This window comes from Leucopleurus acutus (genome assembly GCF_964270905.1).
Source record: "Leucopleurus acutus genome assembly, chromosome: 7".
Lineage (NCBI taxonomy): Eukaryota > Metazoa > Chordata > Mammalia > Artiodactyla > Delphinidae > Leucopleurus > Leucopleurus acutus.
Genome location: NC_139150.1, coordinates 19,634,736 through 19,658,165, shown reverse-complemented (window position 1 = coordinate 19,658,165; position 23,430 = coordinate 19,634,736). Strand labels below are relative to the sequence as shown.

The window sequence follows — 23,430 nt, the reverse complement described above, 5'->3', positions numbered from 1 at the left end:
ACAAAAAGACAAGTATCACTTTGGAGAGCCCAAGAGTTTTCTGAGCTGTGTGCCAGGAAAGGGAGGTAGAGACCAAGTATGTATTTTGTATTACAGTAAGTCCCCTACATATAAATGAGTTCCGTTCCGAGAGCATGTTCGTTAAGTTCCATTTGTTCGTAAGTCCACAAAGTTAGCCTAGGCACCCAACTAACACAATCGGCTATATAGTACTGTACTGTAATCGGTTTATAATACTTTTCACACAAATAATACATAAAAAAACAAACAAAAAATAAAGAAAACACTTTTCATCTTACAGTATGGTACCTTGAAAAGTACAGTAGTACAGTACAACAGCTGGCATCCAGGGGCTGACACCGAGTGAACAGGCAAGAAGAGTTACTGACTGGAGGAGGGAGAGGGGGTGGGAGATGGTAGAGCTGAAGGATCGTCAGCAACAGGAGACAGAGGGCGAGCTGCAATGTCACTCACGCCTGACATGGATGGAACGCACGTTCGCATCTTTGAAAATTCGCAGCTTGAAGGTTCATATGTAGGGGACTTAGACTTACTGTATATCGCACTCACTGTCTGCGGTTTTGCTTCAAGAGGCATGCAGGTTAGGCCAGAGCTGAATTGCTTTGGGTAAAAGCAAGACAGAGTCCTGCTCCTTACTGACCCTCCCTGTTCACCCTTCCCCCACATAGGCAACCCTAGCATTTCTTCGCACGAACAAAGGAAGGCCCAAAGACCATTGGTCTAAATACCTAAACGTTATAAATCAAAAGTTTTAAAATAAAGCTGACTCTTTACAATTTAAGTTTTGGAAATTTAATCAATGGATTAAGTCTTGTTCAAAAATTTTATAAAGCTGTAAATTATTCACAACGCTAGCATTCAACCTCTAGCTGCTGATTTCAAGAATCAGATTCACGCCTAATGTGCGTTCCATCTACCTACACATGAATTTAACAGGAATACGAATGATTTCATATTGCAAAGTATCTCTCAGCTACCATGTGCAACTCTTGCAAATACTGCCTATTTCTAAATCAGGAGGGCCTCCCCAAATACACGTTGCAAAAAAACCAAACAATGGATTCTCAGTACTATTGGGAAGCAAGAGCTAATGTGGCAAGAACATACTGCCTTTACGCTGAGAGGGAAGAATGAGAAAGTTTACTGTCTTTTCTCTTTCTGTTGTTGAACCCAAGTTCGTACGCCCCACGCACAGTGAGGCCAAACTGAAATGTCAGAGTCTGGAGCAAGGAAAGGTTTACTAACCGAGGAGGTGTCAACACAGAAGATGGGAGACCTAGACTTGTCTCAAATCCATCTCGTTAGCTGGCTGGGGCACACGGTTTTTAAAGGCAAGGAGGGTAAATGGGAGAGGGTTGTGTTTTTTTTTTCTTACATCTTTATTGGAGTATAATTGCTTTACAATGGTGTGTTAGTTTCTGCTTTATAACAAAGTGAATCAGTTATCCATATACATATGTTCCCATATCTCTTCCCTCTTGCGTCTCCCTCCCTCCCACCCTCCCTATCCCACCCCTCTAGGTGGTCACAAAGCACCGAGCTGATCTCCCTGTGCTATGCGGCTGCTTCCCACTAGCTATCTACCTTACGTTTGGTAGTGTGTATATGTCCATGCCTCTCTCTCGCTTTGTCACAGCTTACCCTTCCCCCTCCCCATATCCTCAAGTCCATTCTCTAGTAGGTCTGTGTCTTTATTCCTGTCTTACCCCTAGGTTCTTCATGACCATTTTTTTTTCTTAAATTCCATATGTATGTGTTAGCAGTTGTCGGATGTGTGATCAGCTCGTGGACCTTCATCTGATTGGTTGGTAGTGAGGTAACAAGTGGATGTTTCAGAAATCTTTATCATCAACCTTCTGGTTGCAACTAGTTTGGGGTCTATGTGCTTGTGGTCAGGATGTAGTCACCATCCTCCACCTGGGTTGGAGTCTTAGTTTCTGCAAAACAGATCAAAGATATGCATGAGATTGTTACCAACATCCCTTCAGGAGGGACGAGGAGTCCTGTGTCTCTATAACCCTAATGATTAACTGCGTGAGCCAGCTCTTTGGGACTCAGAGAAGGCCTAGGAGACTAAAGCCTCCCCTCCCCCATTTTGTTTTCTTTCTATAAAGAAGAAACTTGTTTTGTTTTTTTTCGTTTTTAACCCAGGAGGGCCCCCGCAGGGTCCTGCCCAGTTTCATTACCTCTAAGTCCACTCAGATCCTCCCTGAATTCTGAAGTGGTGTCTGTCTACTTTATCAGCAGTAGCATCACCCGCAAAGCCTCAGGACCTTTGGATATAATGTCCAAATGCCTGATATTTCAAGGATAGAGTACAAGATGGGAAGAATGTTTCCCCTGGGGTCTGAACACGGTTGGTTGTGACGAGGGAAGTTTAGGGTTATGGGTCACCCTCTGCCAATACCAGGTACCAGACCCCAAGTGACACAGGTGCTTGTGTGTTGCTGAACGAACTTTGCATGTGTGTGTCCTTGTATGTGTGTGTCTGTGTGTGTGTGGTATGTGAGGGCCTCTGAAGCTCTGGGTTGCAGGTAGGAGCCCCAGTGGCCCAGGTCTAAAGTGGCACCGTCCCCACATGGTGTTCAGCATCTCCATAAAATAGTGTCTTGAACCTGTGCCCAGTCCCATCATCTCACACCTGGACCATGCCACTGCCCAACTGCTCTGCCAAGTTCTCCTGCTCTTGCCCTCCCCGTCCCCTGTTCACAAATCTGACTAGTCAACCCCCCTCCACCTCACTTAAAATTTTTCCGTTTCTCCCCAACACCCCCAGACTCCACTGCAGACTCCTCGGCCTGGCTTCCGCGCTCTGCAGCTCGGGTTCCCATCAACGTCCCCGAGCATCAGCCCCCATCGCTCCGACCCCATCACAGGCTCCAGCCACACAGAGCATATCCTGGTCCTTCACATACCACACTCTCCCTCACCCGCACTCTTCCCTCTTGAGGAGCTCCAGTCATTTTGCAAGACTCCAATTAGAGCAATGCAAAGTCAAAACACTAACTGAGCTGGCAAAAAAAAAAAGAAGAAGAAGAAAGGAAAAGAAAAAGAAGGGAAATTCCAATTCTGACAAGGACGTAGAGAAAGAATCATTTCTGCATTGCTAGACTGGTGCAGCGTTAAAAATCGTTAGTGTTCTTTGGTTTATCACATTTTTGTTTTCTCTCTTTTGGGGGAGAGGTTTTTGAAAATCAACTTAATTGAGGTATAATTGGCTTACAGTAAAAGGCACACATTTTTGGTTTCCAGTTCAAAGAGTTTCACAAATATACATACGTGTGTAAACACCACCACAGTGAAAATACAGAACATGGTCATCTACTTCAGAAAGTTCTCTCATGCCCCTTGGCGGTCAGATGACAAGGCAACCACGGATCTGATTTCTACCATTATAATTCGTTTTGGCTGTTCTAGAACTTTGTGTAAATGGAATCATACAGTCCGTGCACTATTGAGTCTGGCTTCTTTGGTTCAGCGTAATGTTTTTGAGATGCATTCATGCTGTTACATGTATCCGTAGTTCATTCCTTTTTGTTGCTAAGTAAGATTCCATTGTATGAAAATGCCACCGTTTGTTTTTCCATTTTCCTGTTGGCGGATATCTGAATTGTTTCTAGTTTGGGGGCTATTTTATTTATTTATGTGTGTATCTGGGGGGCAATTTTAAATATTGCTAAAGTCTTGCTTTTTATTTTTATTTTTTTTTATTTTAGGGCTGTGTTGGGTCTTCATTTCTGTGCGAGGGCTTTCTCTAGTCGTGGCGAGCGGGGGCCACTCTTCATCGCGGTGCGCGGGCCGCTCACTATCGTGGCCTCTCTTGTTGCGGAGCACAGGCTCCAGACGCACAGGCTCAGTAGTTGTGGCTCACGGGCCTAGTTGCTCCGTGGCATGTGGGACTTCCCAGACCAGGGCTCGAACCCGTGTCCCCTGCATTAGCAGGCAGATTCTCAACCACTGCGCCACCAGGGAAGCCCTAAAGTCTTGCATTTTAAAGACATATGTTTTTCTTTCTCTTGAAAGAAACTTGGATGCTCTCTGACACATATCATCAGAGGAAAAATCACAATATAAAATGCTATAGACAGCTATATTTCAATAAACCTGGAAAAAATAAAATAAAGTGCTATAAATATAAAGGGAGGACATGCTCAAGGAAGTTAGAATCCAAGAAGTGAATGAAAGGTTATGCATCCATTCAAATTACAACTGCTGACTATACTGACACATGAAAAAGTATTCAAAATACATGAAATGAATAAGAATACAAGATTGTAAGCTTATCATAATAGTACTTTTGGAAAGTATTTATTTATTCGAATACAGATTTGACCCCGTCATGTAGACATGCAAATGGACAATGGAATTATTTATGCCATGGTATATACTGAGCGTCCGCTACTTGCTGGGCACTGTCCCAGGGCTGGGAATATATGGGTGAAAAGAGAGGCGAGCTCGTATAGCAGGGGGTGGGGATATCGCAGAGATAATTTCCTGTTTTAGATACTGAGAGGTGATTCAAGTAAAACATTTACTGGAAATAGACATTCAACATAGAAGCCCCTTTCTTCTGGAAAGGTCCCTGCCTCCAGGACCGGGTTGGGGGCCTCTGGACTTTTGCTCTTTCACAGGTGTCACCACACTCAGTTGGAATTGATCCCACGTTTGCCCTCACCTCCCACCCCTCAACCCCTCCCCCGCTCAATCCCCCCTCCCCTAGCTCACCTGGGAACTCTCTAAGTTGCCCTCAGCCCTTGATGTATGGCTGGGTCCTTCTCAAGTTTTGGCGCTTAGTAGGACAGGAATTGAATGAAAACAGGAGAGTTTGCCGACAGGCCCCTCTATCAATATCTAAACACATTAACTAATATCAGGCCGGCCCACATTCACTTTGCTTTTGAACAGCCAGACCTTTGGACCCTTGTAACTCCTCCAGGTCAGGGACCCAAATTAGACTTGCCGGCTTTACCTATAGCTGGCTTTGTGGGATGGAGGGAAGGTTTTGTGTAAGACCTTTTCCAAGAGCTCACCAGATTGTGTCATAGCTTGCCTCTAGGGCCCCGCCCACAGCTACTTTAAAGGTCACTGGCACCCTCCAGCCACCAGTCTTCCTGGCGGCAGGTGCCTCGTGGTTTCAGCATGGTGCTGCCCTGGGCCCTCGCCGTCCTGAGCCTCATTCCTCTGCTGGACGCCCAGAGTCCGGCGTGCGCCAACTTGACGGCGGTGGTGCCCATCACCAATGCCACCCTGGACAGGGTGAGTGCCCAAGTCCCTGAGTGCCATGGGCAGCTGCTTCCATCTCTGGGCTTCCCTTTGCCCTCCTGATGCCATCCTTTTCTATCCTGGGTCCTGGGGTGAAATTCTGACCAGCCTCTGGAGGCATTTCTTTGCCTCCAAACTCCGATGCCTCTTTGCAAGTTTCCTCAACAGGGAACAATTCTGCACTGGGCAAGGAGGGGCTGCCCAGGGGTGAGGGTGGGGTGAGGGGAGATGTCTGCTCCTCCAAGTGAGCTCTTGCACGTCCACTCCTCATCTGGGGTCCCAGTCTCCTTGTTTGTAAAACGAGGAGAGAGATCTGCTGAGTCTCATCCCAGCTGACTCTCAAGGATTCAGCTCCAGCCTCCATCACCCGTTCCTGGCTTCTCCCCAGCTCTCTGGCAAGTGGTTTTATATCGGCTCGGCCTTCCGAAACCCCGAGTACAACGAGTCGGCTAGATCGATCCAGGCAGCTTTCTTTTACTTTGAGCCCAAGCACGCAGAGGACAAGATAATTCTCAGAGAGTACCAGACCATGTGAGACCCCACACACCAATTCACCCTCAGCCTCAGCTTCCGGCTTCCACTCCCAGCTGCAGAAAAACCTTGAGCGAGTCCATCTTCCCTCCCGGCCTCAGCCTTCCCGTTGATGGACTAGGCGGGGGAGGGATGGGGGGCATTGACTCCAACTGCCACCTGACTCTTGGCCCTCAGTGACTGAGATGGGTGACCGTCCACTTCTTGACCATCTTACTGCTTTTCTCCCCTCTCTTGTCTGACTGTAGTGGGAACAAGTGCGTCTACAACTCCAGCTCCGTGACGGTCTATCGCAAGAATGGGACCTTGTCTATATACGGTGAGGCCCAGCCCTCAGGTGGAGGGCTGCTGTGTGGAGTGGGGAGATGGTGGGTTGTCCAGCCTAAAGACGGGGGCCTGGACTAAGGCCCTGGGGGCTTTGAACACAGAAAACACGGGACAGGCCCACCTTTTATATCTCTGTGGCCCCAGTGCCTGCACACAGCAAATAATCAGTAATAACTGCCAACATTGTTGAGCTCTTACTATGTGCCAGGCACTGTTTGAAGTGCTTTACATGGATTAATCCCCTTAATACTCACAAACACCCTAGGAGAACATTACAGTGACCAGATGAGGAAACAGAGACGTCAAGTAGTTTCCCCGAGGTCACACAGCTTATAATTAGAAACAGGATCTAAACCCCAGACTGGCTCCAGTCCTACCTCTCTGTCAACTACTCCTTATCTTCGGGGAGCTAAGGGTGGGAGCCTGCGTTGGGCAGGCAGTGACTTCGCCCATTTCCCCACCATCACTGCAGAGGGGGCTCCTAGTAGGAGCACACAAATGCTGATGGAATTGAACGGACACCACTTTGCAGCCCCAAGGCTCCTGTCTGGGCTTGATTTCCTCATCTGTAAAATGGGAGAAAGGCTCTGACAGCCATGGTCCATGTGAGGCTCCCGTGATTCCACACATAGAGAGTGCTCAGTGCAGAGCCTGGCACACAGGAGGAGAGAGTGACCAGTGGCCTAAGACAACCCCTGGTCTTCACTGGTTGGCTGTGTGGCCCTGGGCACACCCAGGTTCCTCCCCCGTGAGACAGGAACTGTTGTGCCGCCCCCGTGGTCTCATCAGAGGCTCTCTCCTCCAGAGTCAGGTAAAGAACACTTTGCTGACCTGCTGCTCACCAAGCACCCCAAGACCTTCATGCTTTCTGCCTCCTGGAACGGCAAGAAGAACGTGGGCATGTCCTTCTATGGTAAACACCTCAAACTCCCACTCCACCCAAGCCACACCCCAGGACCACCACTACTCAGGCGGGACCCCCAGCATCCCAGCCCTCCCTGGCCTCCCACTTAGGTCCCCCATCATCCTCACCCGGCCCCCTTGCTCCGTCCTGTAGCCGACAAGCCAGAGGTGACCCAGGAGCAGAAGAAAGAGTTCCTTGATACCATCAAGTGCATAGGCATTCACGAGTCAGAAATCACATACAGCGATGAGAAAAAGGTAAGTGCAAGGAGGACTGGGCAGTGGCCACCCTGAGGGTGGTCCCACCTTGAGCAGCCTCAGAGGCCCAGAGAGGGAAGCTGTCAGTCAAAGCTGCACAGCGAGGCAGGATATCCTGTTTAAGCACCTGCCTCACTGCAGGGCCCCCGGGTGATGGACGAGTGCCCAGGAGGGAAAAGTCACTGGGAATCAGGGAGGACGCCTGGAGCAGGTGGGGAGGATTGTAAAGGCTAACAGGAGGGGAAGAGCATAGCCAAGGTGTGGTGAACTTGGGAAAGAGACACGCACATGCGGAATGATCACTTACAGCTGCCTGCCACACCCCCAGGGTTCTAATGTCTGTGTGATGGGGAATCAGTCTTGTGGTTTTAGGTGTCACCCAAACTGCAAGTCCAGGACCACCGTCCCAATTTTTGAGCATTATCTGTATAATCTTCTTAATACTTTCCTTTAAACCTGTGTTGAATGCAAGGCTTTACATGGTCTTGTCCTGTGTAATAATATCTGAAATCACAGAGCTGATTTAAACTGGTTACGAAAACCAAAAACTGGTTACACGTTTGTGGATACATGTGAAATACTTTCATGATTATTAAAATAAAAACGTCTCCATCTAGACAGATTTGTGCCACCAGAGGTCATTTCCCGTGACCACCAGTGGCACAAATCATCCCCTGCTTTCGGGAACCCCGGGTAAAGGCGTATGAACACAGACACTGGAGTTGGTCCCGTGGCCAGCAGCCTGCTGCCCCCGTCCACTGGCCGGGGGACCTCGGACAGGCCGCAGGTCACCATGACCCTCACTCTCGTCATCTTCAAAATGGTGTGAGGGGGCTTCCCTGGTGGCACAGTGATTGAGAGTCCGCCTGCCGATGCAGGGGACACGGGTTCGTGCCCCGATCCGGGAAGATCCCACATGCCGTGGAGCGACTGGGCCCGTGAGCCATGGCCACTGAGCCTGCGCGTCCGGAGCCTGTGCTCCGCAACGGGAGAAGCTGCAACAGTGAGAGGCCCGCATACCGCAAAAAAATAAAAGAAAAAAAAATGGTGTGAGGAATCCAGGAGATCAACAGAAGGGCATGGCAAGTCATAAGTGCTCAGACATGCCAGGTGTTAAGGGTTTGAGCCTCCATTTCAGAGGTGAGTAAGCTGAGACTCAGAGAGAGAGAATCACCCAGAGAGAGAGGGTCACCCAGCTGAAGCCCTGCTTGGGCTGGAGCTACAGTCCAGAGCTTACTTCCCTCTTCCCCCAGAAGACCCCCCCGGCCCCCCCCCCGATCATGTGTTGTCTTCTCCCACCAGGATCTGTGCGGGCCACTGCATATGCAGCACGAGGAGGAAAGGAAGAAGGAAGAGGAAGGGTCCTAGCATTGGGTTAGGACCTTGGGGACTCTGCGGGCCCATCCTCAGCCTCCGGCTCACCCTTCGTATCTCAGCTCTTTCCCTCAGTTGCATCAATAAAGCGTCTGTTGTGGTACAGTCAGGTTGTCATTTGCTTGTTCGTTTGTTCATTCGTTCATTCATGTTGTGCCCGCCTCAGTTGAGCCGCGGCCGACCACTGCCCTGAGTTGATCCTTGGTTGGAAGGGCCTTTGCTATCATTCCCAGCACCTGTGCCAGGATGGATGACTATATGCACTGAGTGCTGTGGGAGCCCAGCACAGGGAAGCTTCCTTCTCCAGTGGGGAAGTCTGGGAAGGCTACCTGGAAGGGGCATCTGAACCACTCTAGAAAGATGAGGAGCTTGATAACACCTGCTGTTCCCACTGCAAGCCAAAGATCTGTTTAAGGAACATCGAAGCGGAGGCCCCTGAAGAGGAGTTCAGGTAAATAGAGGGTGGTGAGGACCCAGGAGTGTGGTGCTGAACACAAGGGCCCTTATTTATTATTTATCTATTTATTTACTTTTAAAAGATGAATCAGTTTGGTTTTATTTTCACTCAATTCATGAGATATCGTCAAAATTTCACCATTCATATCAAAATTTCTCCCAGGTGTCACCAAGAAACTGATGATCAATATTTTTTAAAAGAGTTTTCAAGAATCTTATCAGATCATATCACGTTTCCTAAAGTAAATCCTTTCAGGAATGAAGGAAAGTTTCTCCTCTTAAGTACATGAAATAGAGTCCCTGTCACTTGATTATGAAGGTCACAGGGGTGCCCTGTTACCAAGTCAGGAAGCAGGCTGGCCCACGCGCGGCAGCATCCCCAAGTAGCTGGGTCTGGAGGGAGAAGGAAAAGGAAACCAAACCTTCATCCTGAACCAATTAGGGTGCTTTCCACAGAGCACAAAATTCCACAGTTTTCTGCTTATCATCTTCATTTTGGTCTTGCTTACATACAAAACAACCACGCTCGCCTGCCTAGGCTTCATCTGTAAGTAGATCCTCATCCGTCCTTAAATCAGGCGAAGTGAATTGCGGACACGTCCGAGCGTATGGACTGTGCCAGGCTTGTGCTCACCCACAGAATTACCTACCTAGAGCCCAGGGCTCCATCAGAGAAGGGAGTCTGCCTCAGCAAACAGTGGATACAAAAAGAGAGCAGTTGAGCAGAAGGAAAACACTGAGCTTATTCTACCACAAAACATCACTGGGGGGGCTTCCCTGGTGGCGCAGTGGTTGAGAGTCCGCCTGCCGATGCAGGGGACGCGGCTTCGTGCCCCGGTCCGGGAAGATCCCACATGCCGCGGAGTGGCTGGGCCCGTGAGCCATGGCCGCTGGGCCTGCGCGTCCGGAGCCTGTGCTCCGCAACGGGAGAGGCCACAGCAGTGAGAGGCCCGCGTACCGCAAAAAACAAAACAAAAACAAAAAACATCACCAGGAGTTAAAATAAAAGACGCGTTGTTAGTCAGAGGTCCTTGCAGGTGAGAGGAGGGAGACTCGTGTAAACACGAGCACGTTTGGACCACCGTTCATTTCTTTCAGACTCAGCTGTATGTTTTCAGTTTTTCACCCAGCAAGGCTTGCCCAGTTTGGACACTGTTGAGGAGGAAACTGGTTTTAACGTCAGCACGTCACAGACAACCTCCCTTCCTGACGCCCCCTACTCCCCACGTGTCCCCACGTGTCTTCTTCAGCTCTGATCTAAGCCTGGGCCCCTGGGAAGGGCCTGGGGCTCGTTCACACTCGGGAACAAAATGGAAAGATCAGTCTTTCACTTTGCGAGGGAGCTGGGACGATCCTGACGAGAGTGGACATGGTGGGATAAAGGCATGGACAGGGCAGGAGTGAGGAGACCGCAGTTGGGGAGCAGCTGCCCTGAGGGCACCTGGTGAACAAGTGAATTGCAGCAGAGGCCGCAGGCCCTGTGGAGCGGCTCTGGAGGTCCTGGTATGAGATTGCAGGGGGGCTCTCATCCGAGCTCCCTTTACTGTGTAGGGCCCTTACTTTAGATGTCAGCCTGGCCATCTGGGGAGGCGAGTTAGGAGGGCCCAGACCGGAGGAAGGAAGACCTACACGGAGGCTGCTGTGAGCATCCTGGAAGAGGCGGGTGTCTGGGCCAGGGCAGGGGCAGGATGGGGGAGACTCGGAGGACTTGGGGCCAGGCCAGAGGGGCTGTGTGTCTCCATGAGGTGTCCCCAGAGTGCCCACCTGACACCCAGGAGGAAGGTAGGATACCTAGGGTAAGGTTGGTCTCTCGAATCCAGCCATCTTGCAAATGTGTTTGGAGCCCTCGCCATGGGGCCACGTCTGAGGCTGGCCCGCTTAGAGGCATAAAGAAGACTGAGCGTCTGAAGCCGGGATTCCAACAAGGAAGGATGGTCTCCTTCCAGACGCAAGGGCTTTGTGATGGTCACGTGAGGGAAGCAGCACCACACAGGTGGCAGAGAAATTGGGCTGAATGATTGGAGTAATTCTATGTGCAAGCGTCCTAAGCCATTTGGAGTGACAGGACCATAACCCTGGCTCCTGACACCCAGTCCTGTGGCTCACGGGCCAGTGTCCTCCAAAGAGCCACAGAACCAAGACCTCAGCATCCTTTGTTCAAAGCTGCAGCCATGCTGTGCCCAGGGCACCGAGGCTGGAGACACTGCTCTGCACGCCCCCCTCGGGCTCCCCCTTCCCATCCACCTTCCCATGAGGTTGTGGACCTGGAGGCTCAGAACCAACAAGAAATCTCCCGTCTCGGCAAGATGCTGTTTTCAACTCTCCTGAGAAGGATCAGCTGGAAAATGAAATAGAAATGAGTCCTGGAGGGCCGGGAGAAGCAAGTGAGATGAGAGGTGGGGAAGACTGAAGAAAAGGCCAAGGGAAGGGGAAGCAGGAGCTGGGGAGGAGAAAGTCATGGAGGTTTAAGGAGGAAAAAACAGTGACAAAGTATATGGACTTTGGAGTCAGACCATCGTGAGTTCGCGCATTCGGAACCTCGGTATCCTCATCAATAAAATGGGCACACAGTGGGTCACTTAGCTCAAGGATTGGCATCTAGGAGGCGCTCAGTAAATGGCAGCTGTTGTTGCTGTTTGCTGCCAAAAGGAGCGCTGGAAAGAGAGTCCAGGCTCGTGCTCTTGCAGACACCAATTTGCTGTGTGTCACATAAAAGAAGCTTGGTCACATGGCCTCTCCTCGCAGGCCCCTCCAGTGGAAAGCTTTATGGTTCTGAGGGGGAAAGCTGGAGAGACAGAAGGCACTGAAGGGAGGTAGGCAGGCAGTCTGGAGATGCGCACCCAACCGGCCCCTCGGGGGAGGGCTCCACTTGGCACCAAATCTTTCACCCCACAAACTTGACTTTAGAAACCACAAGTGGATGACACACACCACAGATGTGGGCGGCTTTGGGAATGTTTTTGGTTTGGGCTTTCATTTCTTAAGATCAATATTCACTCTTCTTTATTTGCTCTCATAACGAAAATAGATTTTTTAATGTCCCAAATATACAAATATCACTGACGCACACACATTCCAGAAAAGCTTAAGTCTGAGCTGCTACAAGGTCAGGGAGCAGGAGATGGCCTGGCCTCATGGCCACAGACAAAGACCTGGCAGGAAGCTGGCCACTGGCTCAGTTCCTCGGGGGTCCCAGGGTAGAGCCGGGGGTCTCGGGATGAGGTACTGAGGGGGACCATGGTGGATGGCTTTCTGGGCCCTCCGGGGGGTGTCTCCATCCCAGCAGACCCACGGGAAAGGCCTCTCAACCATGGAGAAGCTGGGTGTGTGTCATCCTGAGATATCCCAATGGCCTCAAAGTGCCCCACTGACCACCAGTCACCAGGAGAAAGGTCCCCACCACGTCCTTCCCAGAGACACCTACTCTGGAGTGGCTGGTCACAGGTGGTGGACAAGTTTTCGCCAGAGACCCTGGCCCTGTCCCTTCTTATCTGGCCTCCTAAGAAGGATCCAAGACCAGGAATATGCTTCAGTTTGAAAAACAGGAATCTGTCCATCCATATATAAAATACATATTGTTAGCCAGAGATGGACACATGCAGGACCAGGAGCCTCCCAGAGATGGCATCTGGACAGATGGTGGCCTCAGTCCCAGCACCTCCTTCAGGGCTGGTCCCTAGGAAGTGACTTCTCCGGAGGACCAGCTGACACCCTTTCCGTTCTGGAAACACGGAGGCTGAGCAGGCAGGGCCGGTGCGGAGGGAGCCCTCCTCACGAGGGTCTGCGGGGCTTCCAGGGCGACAGGGACTGCCCAGCCCTGCCCACCGTGCGTCTCTGAGCCTTGAGCGCAGTCAGAAGAGGCAGGAGCCCCGCAGGCCGCGGGCCTGGCGCAGGTCGGCCGACAGGGAGCGGCTCATGAGCTTGGTGGTGGAGCGGACGCTCTCGGCAGCCTGGACCGCTCGGCTCAGGGCCTTGTTGAGCTCCTCCAGGTCCAGCTGGATGGAGTGGCGGGGTCTCCCGGCCGGCCGAGAGGAGACTGCGGGGGGCCACTCGGCAGCTGCTCGGGCTGAGGTAGGTGCTGCAGGCGCGTAGTACCTGAGGAGAGACGCGAGTGCGTTCACTGGCCGCGGAGAGGGCTGGGGGCTTCTCAGCCCCAGCTCGGCCCCTACATTCTGAGTCTCAGTTTCTTCACCTCTAAAATGGGAAAAAGGAGCCCCGCTGAGGGATGTGTTAGAGGGGTGAAGCAAGGTAAACGGGAGTGCCTGACAGAACAGTCCTCAAAAAATGGTCTGTTTCATCCACCCGTTCATTGAACAAATGCTAATGGAACATATATGTGCCAGCCAGTGCACTAGGGCCTGAGGTCACCGTGGTGAATGAACAACACGGACCCCGCCCGCCGCCTTCTTGGGCTTCTAGTCTGAGAGCCTGGGAGACCAGGCTCATCCCAGGCTCTGGAGCAAAGCCCCTTCATCAGAGAGGTCATGTATGGAGCCCTATTTGTCAGGTGTGGAGCGCTGGAGAAACGTGATAATAATAATTAGGATTCTGCAGGAGTGAGAGGGTCTGGCTCCACTCATCCCCCCCAGCCTGGTCCTGCAGGAATGTACGGTGCTGTTTAAAAGTTCTGGGGGGGCTTCCCTGGTGGCGCAGTGGTTGAGAGTCCGCCTGCCGTTGCAGGGGACGCGGGTTTGTGCCCCGGTCCGGGAGGATCCCACATGCTGTGGAGCGGCTGGGCCCGTGAGCCATGGCCGCTGAGACTGTGCATCCGGAGCCTGTGCTCTGCAACGGGAGAGGCCACAACAGTGAGAGGCCCGCGTACAGCAAAAAAAAAAAAAAAAAAAAAAAAGTTGTGGGGAAAACCGGCTGAGGAGCCATGAGCTGAAGCACAGGTTTCTCCAAGAAATGACAACTGCATTCCTCCAAGGATGCCAAGTTTAGGGTTCAAAGAAACCGATGCTGGGCAAGAAGAGGGCGTGGCACCTGTGGAGTAAAGTGTGTAGGAGAGAGAGGGACAAAGAAGCATGTTCCCTAAATAGAGCTGGAATGGGTTTAGGAGAACTTGGCCGGAGACATTCACTGGTGTTTTGCTTGGCACGCTGTAAACTCTGGTCTTATTCCTGACCCTTCACTTTCTAAATTGCATTATTGCACAGTGTGAAAAAAGGGCTTTGCTAGGATCTGAACAGATGTCTCTCCAAACAAGATGTACAAATGGCCAACAAGCACATGAAAAGATGCTCAACATCATTAGCCAGCAGGGAAGTGCAAATCAAAACCACATGAGATGCCACTTCACACACTCCCCACCCACTGAGTGTCCACAGAGACACTCACTGCTAAAAGCAAAAAGATAGCAATGAGCGTCTGTGAGGATGTGGGGAGACCGGAACCCTCAAACACTGCTGGTGGGAGTGTAAAATGGTGCCACTACTTTGGAAAGCGGTTTGGCGGTTCCTCAGTTAAACACGGCGCCTGGCCTGGGGCTGGCATCCTCATCCTCAGGACCCGTTTGCCAGGCTCTGAGATAAGTCCTTTACCAGCACTGTCTTGATTACTCGGTAGGTACTTTTATACGTATGTTACAGATGAGCAAAGTGAAGCGCGGAGAAGCTAAGTGATGCAGGAAGCTCCCCAAATCCTGGCCACCCGCACGACCGTGAACAAGCTACATCATTCTCAAGGGGTCCGTTTCTCCATGGAAAACAGCCATATTTAGCTACCTCCCAGGGTAGATGCAATAGGAAAATTCAGGTTAAAAGCTCTGTATGCCCAGTGCGCTGTCAATGTCAGCTACTGAGGACGCCCCCAGAGTCAAAGAGCTGGAAGGAGCAGTACTGGATTTAAACCCAGAGCTAATTAGCTCCCAGGAGATGCTGATACGTATCATCTGAACTGAATGAATGGGCTTCTTGAATCCAGTTCCCTCCTTAAGGGCAGACTAGCTGGTGTAAGTACTGGGTTCCCACTGGGTTCCCCTGCCTTCTGATAATTCTGACACCAGCTTGGCCTGAAAGTTACCCCAAACTCCTCCTAGGGGAGAAGCTACAAAACAGAACAAACAACAACCAAGAAACCCCCCAAAACCAAAAAACTGGCTAGAAAGCCTCTGGTGCAGAGGCTATAAGGTGGCTGGCCAGCAGGCGGCAGCACAGGCCCATTCAGCTTTCTAAGGGTTCCTGGCCTCAGCCACTGAGCATGCTCGGTCCTGCTGATGGGCAGCTGGAGAAACTTCAGGGTGGCATCAGCCCCAATTCCAGTAGCATTAGAAGCACTGTGGTTACTGGCCACCTTCTATGTACTATGGGCTTGCTATGCATCAGTTCATTTAATCCTCACCACAACCCATTTCACAGAGGGAAAAACTGAGGCACAGGAGCAAAGTGACCTGCTGGCCTGGTCTGTTGGGCACTAAGGCTCAGGGTCTTTCCCCTTCCCCACGGCCTGTCCAGGCCTGAGGACACCAACCTGGCTAGTTCTGCCCACAGGTCTGAGCCTGGAAGGATCTGGAATGGCCTCAGAAGTAGAGACCCATGGCTACCGTGGACGCTCAGAGCTTTCTCCTGGGCCACCAAATTCCAGGCAAACCCTTTCCTGTCCAACGAATCAGAGGCCTGAGCATGCAGTACGGCCTCTCTTAACTGCTGGAGCAGAGGGTTCCTTAACGACCCACCCCGTCTCAGCTGAGAGGAAAGCAAGAAACCGCGCTGTAGGCAGGACTCCTCATGGAGCTGGATGGAGCCTGGGCCTCTGCTCCTGCCAAGCGCCAGCCCTGATGGAAACTCTGGCCTCTTGCTGCTCACAGATACAGGCTTCTGACAACACACCACTGAAGAGGACCCCCGACCCAGTCATTTTACAGTGAGGGAAACTGAGGCATAGAACTAGCTGATGACAGTCAGGAGAAGGAGAAAGATCTCCTAATTCCAGGGTCCAGGCCTTTTTTTTCCTGCACAGTCCCGTCATGTTGAAGCCACCTTTCCTCATTTTTTCCTCTTACTAATGACAGTATTAACAGCAGCAGCATTTGCTGTGATGACAAAAGCTGCCGTTTATTCAGCAAAGAGCATTTGCTGGTACCGCACTACGAACCCCACAAACAGCTCGTGGGGCTCTCGCCACCTGCCTCATTCAATCCTCATACAACTGTACGTGACTGAGACTCTGACCCCATTTAACAGATGGGAAAAGCGAGGCTCAGAGAGGAAGTAGCTTTACCAAGGCCACACCACTAATAAGCGGCAGACCGGATGCCAGTACAGCTCTGATTCTAAAACCTGGACCATTTCCGCCTCAACTGCTGTGCTTTTTCTGTCTTGACTGATGGTACATCCAAATCCATGTGAAAAGTCATTGCTCCTCTGGCCGTGGACCTGACCCATATGCCTATAAACTGTCAAGGCCATCGGGAACAAGGAACGTCTGAGAAACTGTCTCAGCCAGGAGGAGCCTGAGAGATGTGACAACTAAATGCATGAGGTAACTTGTGGGGTGGGGGGGATCCTGGAACAGAAAAAGCACTTCAGGTGAAAACTAAGAAACCTGAACGAACTGTGGACTTTAGTTAATAACAATGTATTAATCATGGTTCACTAACTGCACTATACCATATCAAGGTGAGAAGTTGATAACAGAAGAAACTGTGTTTGGGGGGTGGTATAGGAGAACTCCCTGTGTTATCTGTTCCATTTCTCTATAAATCTAAAACTGTTCTAAAAATAAAGCCTAGTTTTTGAAAAAGTATTACTTGCTCTCTGAGAAGTCCCATAAGGAGATGGAAGATGGTTAAGGTCCTAGGTCCCCCTGAGGCCCTCTGCCAGCCTCCTTCACTGCTGGGTCCCCAGGGCCAAGCACTCTCACTGGTGCCCAGGGAGCATTCAGGGTTTGTTGAGTGACTGCATGAGTGTTGGCGGGGGTAAACACAGGACTACTCAGTGCCCGAGTTCTCAGCTACCCAACTCAGGTCTGAATGCTAATTGTTAAGCGATTCAGACAGAAAGGCTAGGAGGGTTGGAACGGAAGGTTCTTACACAGTGGCTGATGGATAAGGCACGAGGGGAACCGAGGAGACGTAGGCAAAGGCAGGAGGGGCTGGCGCTGAGGGCGCGGCAGCCAGATACCACAGTGCAGGAGGCGGCGCGGGTGACGACCCTGTCCGCTTGCTCCTTTGTTTGGGGCTGGAGGTAGAAGATGCGTTTCTCCTGGTGGCGGCCATTTCCGGTGCTGTCAGGGAGGGACACCAGAGAGACACAGTCTCACCACTTGGGAAGATCCAACAGAGAACAGAGGGTCCTCCCAGCCCCACCAGCCCCATTAGAGCTGGACACGGGGCCGGCCATGCCGGGAGTGCCTCGCTTTGGGAAAGCCAACTCTCATCCAGTTTGCTCCACCCCAGACTGCGCAAGCTGCCACCCCGGCTAAGTGCCCCCTCCCGGGGCCCACGCCGGAATCCAGGGGAGCTGGGGGAAGAGACGGAGCATCTGTCCCTACCCGAGCCGGCTGAGTCTGGGCCCTCCCCCTTGGAGGAGGACCCAACTCGACCACACAGCGGACATCGCTGGGTCTCAGTGTGAGATGGTCCCAGTGGGTCCTTGGTGCCAGCATCACCTGGAAGGGGAGGCAGAGACGTCAGGAGAGGATCATGTCTAAGTCACTGGGCCCCCACAAGCCTCCCGCAGCACTGAGTTTCCCTCAGGGACCACTGCAGAGGAGACAAGCGGCCCCCACTGGATGACAGCAATATTGATGGTAACCATGACATAGAGAGGCATCTCCTGAGCCAGGCCCTCTGCTCAGGGTCTTCATGCATTAGTTGATCAAATCCAACAAGCCACTGGTCTAGCTACCATCACCACTCCCCCATTTTACAGATGGGCAAACTGAGGCTCCAAAAGGTTGAATAATTTGCCAAGTCTCAGAGCTGGGAAGCAGTGGTCCTCTGTCTGATCTCAAGCCTGGTTCTCCCGACTGGAGCCCTTGTACCTACGGGTCATCCTCCACAGGGACACAGGCCCATTCTCCAGGTGGGACCAGCCCACAACGGCCCCTGGGCACCAGGGCGAGTCAGTGGAGGCCTAGTGAGCAGAAGGAGAGTGGGCATCCTGGTTCTCTTCCTGTACAAATCCTCAGCGCCACAACTGGGAGAATTCCAGGGTCCATCTGCTTCTCCTTCAGGCCTCAGCTCAGCGTCACTCCCTCTGGGAAGTCCCACCACCCACCGGGCTGACTTATGTGCTCCCCCACCCCGGTTCTGACCATTCTGTTTCGTCTGCTTAGCTGAAGAGTTTGTTAGGGACAAGGCCCAGGGCCCAGTCTGGGAAGGTGCTGAATAAATGAATGAGTGGTAGGCTTGTTGGGACTCTAGCAAAGGCGCAGCCATACAGTGGTGAAGAGCCAGGGCTTTAGAGTCACAAAGACCTGGGTTCAAATCCTGCCTCTACCACTCGTAAGTTGTGTGCCCTTGGGCAAGTTACTTAACTTCTCGGAGCCTCAGTTTCTTCACTCATATAATGGACACAGTCATAAAATGTGCAAAACCTACTTCATAGGGTTGTGAGGATTAATGTTAGTACAACCCTTAGCATGTTGCCCTGTATATAGTAACGGCTTAATAAACGACAGCTCCATCATGATCATCATTATTGCTTGAAAGGGCCTCAGAGACCATCTCCAAACCTTTCATTATGGATGTGGACCTGAGGCTCAGAGCCGTTAAGGAACTTGCCTAATGTCACATAGCGTGTCGGTGGCAGAACTGGGACTAGAACCTGGTGTCCGTATTCTCAGGCCACTTCTCTCCCCACTACTCTTCCCCTAAACTCTTGGGTTTGGGGGAAAGAGTGAGGAGTGGAGGGAGGACAGAGGGGAGATGAGACCATCGACGCTGCCAGCCCCCGGCTGCCTGCACCCCTCCCCGCATCAGGACCTTCTGGAATCATGCTCATGTCTTCTCTATGTCAAGGTGAAGGAGAGTGGCTTCAGGCAAAGCACCTGGAGGAATAGATGTGAGGGCAGGACTCCCTGGGAGGGCTAAAAAGACCAGAAAAAAAATCTCTTTCCCTTGTCTGTATTTGACCCGCGCACAGCTCAGGGTGGCCCATGTCTGGCCCAGCTGCACCCCCAAGGCCGAGGGCAAGAAGCTGCAGCCTCGTAGCCTTGGCCATTTCTTCAGGTACCATCCCCTACCTGGATCCTCTGTCCTAGCGGGTCGGCAGTGGGGACAGGAGACTGGGCCGCTGCCTCTTGGGACAGTCTTGGGGGTCAGAACATGGTACTCCTGGCCTGGGGAGGAAACCATGACAGTCAGTGTCAGTTGGTCGTGGATGCAGAATGGGGGACGATCTAGAAGAAGGATCTCTCTCCTCTTCCTCCAAATGGTTTAACAGTCTCCCTCTCAATCTTTTTCTCATGCACACACACACACGGGCACACACATGTGATATATGTGCATAAATATGTAGCTATATAATTGGGCGTGTACATATACACATATACATAGAAACACTTTTATTTGTCTGTTTATTATAAGCTCTCATCTCAGATCCTATTTGGGGACCAGCTGCCTAGTTCTCAATATACAGAAGCAACCAACAAATGCAAGCTCAGTCAGGGTTGGAGAGCAGGCCAGGAAGACACGACAAGCAATGACACAGTGTGACGCTACTCCCCCATACCCCGGCTTGCTGGTTAGGATTAGAATGGCTTGGGCACGGAGTCAGTGGTGTTTTCTCTGTGCTCCAAGCAGCTGGAAAATAGGGATAGTCATACTGTGGGTTTCATAGGCTTGTTGGGAGGACTGAACGGGGTCATATCCGTGAGGTATCCTGCCCCGCGCCTGGCAGATGTCAAGTGCTCAAGGTTATCAGAAGGTTGGACAGGGTCTTGGGACTGCACCCAGCCCTGCCATCCCGTGCCTCGTCCACCCCTGAGTCTCAGATAGGACCTTCAGAATGTTGCCTGATTAATTACTTTTTTCTCTCCCCTCTGCCGTGCAGGGTCCCCACTTTATACTCTGTGTGTGTTGCACTGGGGCCCCTGGACGCGCTGCTGCTTTCACTTCTAACCCTCGGCTTCTATCTGCTCGGCTGGGAGACATCGTATCTCATTTCCTGCCTTCTCTGCATCGTATCTGAGGTTAACAGCCCTCCCTCCCAGTGAGGTATGGGTGAGAGCCACGTCTATAATTTACTTACTACAATTCACACATTTACTCTAATTGCTTATTTGTTACTGGTCTTCTCTGCTATGCAGTCAGATTCATGAAAGTAGGAGCCGTATCCGTATTTGTTTTAATGTTAAGCACTCTGAAATCCTACTACGTGTCACCTCAAGCCTTACTGTGTGCCGGGTACCCAGTCGGTGAGACACGGGGCCCCCTGGGGAATCAGAACCTTAAGGCGGTCCAGGAGTGATTCCGTGTTCACCCTGTCACCCAGGTCCTGCAAACATCAAGCTCTCCTTAAACCGCTTCATGAATGACCAGCTGAACGGGCTTCCCCAGAACCAAGCATGGGCCCCGTCAAAGGGGAGGCCTCAGAAACTGTTTGCTGAGTGAATGAATAAACAAACACACCCAGATTCAAAGAGACAATACTCCCCGATGTTTCTGTATCACACACCTCATAAAAAAATGATAGTATTTCAATGGCCCACTGGCTAAATGAAAGAGCCTTCTCAGGACAGAGACCAACCTGGGGACCATGCCCACCCAGCGCCCCCTCCTGGCCCACCTGTGTATTGGCCCCGGAAGGTGACCCTCTCTGGCCGACCGGTGCTACCCACTCCTCTCCTTCTATTCCGAGCTGCCTGTGGACTGTCCTCGGTGGTCTTGCCCCTCTCAGAGAACAGCCTGGGGGAGGCTGGCTCAGATTCGGAACCTGAGGTGGAAAGAGGGGCATCAGAGGGGGAGGGGGTGGGGGGGTCACATAGTTTAGGGAGTGGGTGGATCACGAGTTTAGGCTCTGGGGCAGGCTTAGATTTTAAACCCAGCTCTGCCCCTTAGTAATCACAGCTGACACATCTGGACCCCTGGCCCTGTGCTAAGTGCTTGGCATGCTTCATGTCACGTACCCTCACAGCAACCCCAGGAGCGGACGCTATTATCACTGCACTGTTAGCTGTCCGTTTAACTGTGCAGGGCAGGTGAACAACCTGGCCAAGGCCACACAGCTAGAAAGGAGTGAGCTGGGGCCACTGATTCCAGAGCCATATTCCTTCAGGCAAGTCCCTTGTGCTTCCGGGCTTTGCTGTCCTGATCTGCAGAACGTGGATAATACGACCCATCTTGCAGTGACGATTAAGCAAGATGATACACATACACAAAGCCCTTACGGAAACCGCAGCTCACAGTACGTGCATAGCATACTGCTGCTGTCATTAGAAGTACATGGTATTTCAGAGCACTACAGCTACCTAAAAAAGACACCCGAAACCTTCTGCAAGTTTCCTCTAGGGCTGTTGCTGTAGTCCCTGACCACTTAGCCAGCATGCCCAGACTGTGGCCTCCAAAAATCAGTCCAGGCAGGTGGTCACTTACTCAGGGACAATCGAGGCACCTCCCGAGGCACCAAGGAGGACCTGGCTTGCCTCCTTCCTGCGGCGACTGCTTGCTCTGCGCCCCCAGGCTCACCAGACAATCTCTCTGTGGATTTACTAGTAAAAGGGAGAGAGAGAGAGATGATGTCACTGGATGAGGTTTCATGCAGCCTTTAAAGATGATCAGTGAGAAGCCCAACCCAGAGAAACGCTTATAACATAAGGAAAGAGGAGAATACGAAAGTCAAGACCAAAGACTCTGGAGTCAGACTCATAGAAAATGGCTCTGAGCCTCTCTGCCCCTCAGTTTCCTCATCTGTCAAATGGGGATAATAGGAGCAATGACTTCAGAGGGTTGTTGGAAGGATTGATGAGACAATGTCCATTAAAAATGTCAACGTAGTGCCCTCCAATAGAAATACTCAGAAGTTAGTTAGTTAAAGATGCTTTTATAAGTCATCATAAGTGAATAGCTGCTGAGTGAGTGGGTGAGAGGGTGAGCATCCTGAAAATGTTCTAGCTCTTCACTTGGGTGATGAGTTCAGGGATATTCCCTGTATCATGCTTTATTATTAACACATATGTTTAATATATTCTTCTATGTATCAAATATCACATGGTAAAAAAAAAAATGTAAGAGTGAATGAATGAGTGAATAAGCGAGAGAGGGATGTGGCTGTGCCTGAGTCCACATGTCTGGGGAGAGCCAGAGGTTGGCCAACTTGACCCTCTGCAGCTCCCACCGGGGCATAGGGTCGGGAGTTTGGGGTTCACCCACCTGCCATAATGGGACCCCCACATGGCTGAGGAATCAGCTGGCTGGTCCTGGGCCCGGGTGGAGTGGTCAAAGTTGGACGCTGGGCGCTTCGGGCTGCCCTGGAGGTGCTGGTGCAGGCTGTCCTCCAGCCGGAGCCGGAGCCGGGATACCTCTTCTTGCAGCTCACGGATGGCCTGGCTGGGGTGGGGGGGTGGAGACAGGAGAAAGAACAGATGCACAGTGAACATAGCTGCAGCCGCCGCCTGAGTGCTGCCCGGATGCCAGGTCTTCGTCCTTTTCCAGCAGGCACCGTCCAACTCTGCTGACGGTGGACTCTCGAACTTCCCTGTGTGTCCGCTTTTCTTGCTACACATCGTGACACCCCTCTGAGTTCATGTCCCTCCCTGCACATTTGGTGAGCAAAGCAGAACCTTCTTTGAGGTCTACCCAACCTAGCATGCAGGGCCTCTGAGTAACTATTCTGAAACACCAGTGACAAATTCTCAAGATAAAGATGAGGATGCAGAGAAGAGAGGGCATTGGCTCAAGGTACACTTTAAAATTTCAATTCTGACCTGCCTCGGCCCCCGGGCTGCCCTCCCCTTCCTCAGCCTCTGTCTGTAGAAACCCTAACTATCTATCCAGGCCTGGTTCCTTCCCGCCTTTGCTCAGCAACCCCTCCTGGGTTCCCCAAACGTTTCCTACATTGTTCAAGCCCATCTCCCTGCTCCTGGCGGAAGATGCTTGTTTATCTGTCTCCTCCACCAGACAGTGAGCCCCTGGCAGGCAAGGAGTGGGCCTCCCCATCTCACAACCCCTGAGACCTCATAGATGCTCAGAGAATGGCACTGAGCTGGCCTCCAGGCTCCCAGAGGGAGCAGAGTAAATGTGTGTGTGTGGAGAAGGGACAAAGAGACACACGGTGCTTCCCATCACCCACTGAACGTGAGCAGGCTGGAAGCTGCAGGGGTGCCACAGGTAAGGCTGCTGTCATGCTGGGGAAGCCC

At 51.6% G+C, this 23,430-nt stretch overlaps 2 protein-coding genes and 1 long non-coding RNA gene across 4 annotated transcripts in view; 1 reads left to right on the top strand and 2 right to left on the bottom strand.

The window, feature by feature from the left end:
• Positions 1–1,728: 1,728 nt before the first annotated feature.
• On the bottom strand, positions 1,729–4,835 carry LOC309963906. Of its 2 annotated transcripts, none has more exons than XR_014326316.1 (2): positions 4,747–4,835; positions 1,729–1,958 (listed from the first exon to the last, which is right to left on the bottom strand). It is a non-coding gene; the product is annotated as an uncharacterized lncRNA (long non-coding RNA). The 2 variants fall into 2 exon arrangements; XR_014326317.1 differs by lacking the exon at positions 4,747–4,835 and adding an exon at positions 3,301–3,939.
• Positions 4,836–5,109: 274 nt separating this feature from the next.
• LOC309964359 (alpha-1-acid glycoprotein-like) lies at positions 5,110–8,781 on the top strand. Its single transcript, XM_082843303.1, has 6 exons — positions 5,110–5,277; positions 5,672–5,814; positions 6,063–6,133; positions 6,947–7,054; positions 7,199–7,302; positions 8,605–8,781. Exons 1-6 carry the CDS (start codon positions 5,161–5,163, stop codon positions 8,668–8,670), a joined length of 609 nt encoding a protein of 202 aa, XP_082699429.1. The 5' UTR covers positions 5,110–5,160; the 3' UTR covers positions 8,671–8,781.
• Positions 8,782–12,983: 4,202 nt separating this feature from the next.
• The window catches only part of AKNA (AT-hook transcription factor), a gene marked incomplete at its 3' end in the record, with an annotated part of 42,698 nt that continues 32,251 nt past the window's right edge, over positions 12,984–23,430 (bottom strand). The window contains exons 16-22 of the mRNA XM_082842287.1: positions 22,445–22,621; positions 21,668–21,783; positions 20,862–21,008; positions 19,318–19,413; positions 17,623–17,739; positions 17,163–17,355; positions 12,984–13,227 (exon numbers count right to left, since the gene is read on the bottom strand). Coding sequence (XP_082698413.1) covers positions 12,984–13,227; positions 17,163–17,355; positions 17,623–17,739; positions 19,318–19,413; positions 20,862–21,008; positions 21,668–21,783; positions 22,445–22,621 — 1,090 coding nt within the window. The remainder of the gene's footprint in view (positions 13,228–17,162; positions 17,356–17,622; positions 17,740–19,317; positions 19,414–20,861; positions 21,009–21,667; positions 21,784–22,444; positions 22,622–23,430) is intronic.

Excerpts from the sequence above, each read along its gene's own strand:
- LOC309964359 (XM_082843303.1), top strand. The coding sequence starts at position 5,161 with ATGGTGCTGCCCTGGGCCCTCGCCGTCCTGAGCCTCATTCCTCTGCTG. Across the intron at positions 5,815-6,062 it reads CTCAGAGAGTACCAGACCAT|TGGGAACAAGTGCGTCTACA; the intron begins GTGAGACCCCAC and ends GTCTGACTGTAG. Across the intron at positions 7,055-7,198 it reads CGTGGGCATGTCCTTCTATG|CCGACAAGCCAGAGGTGACC; the intron begins GTAAACACCTCA and ends TCCGTCCTGTAG.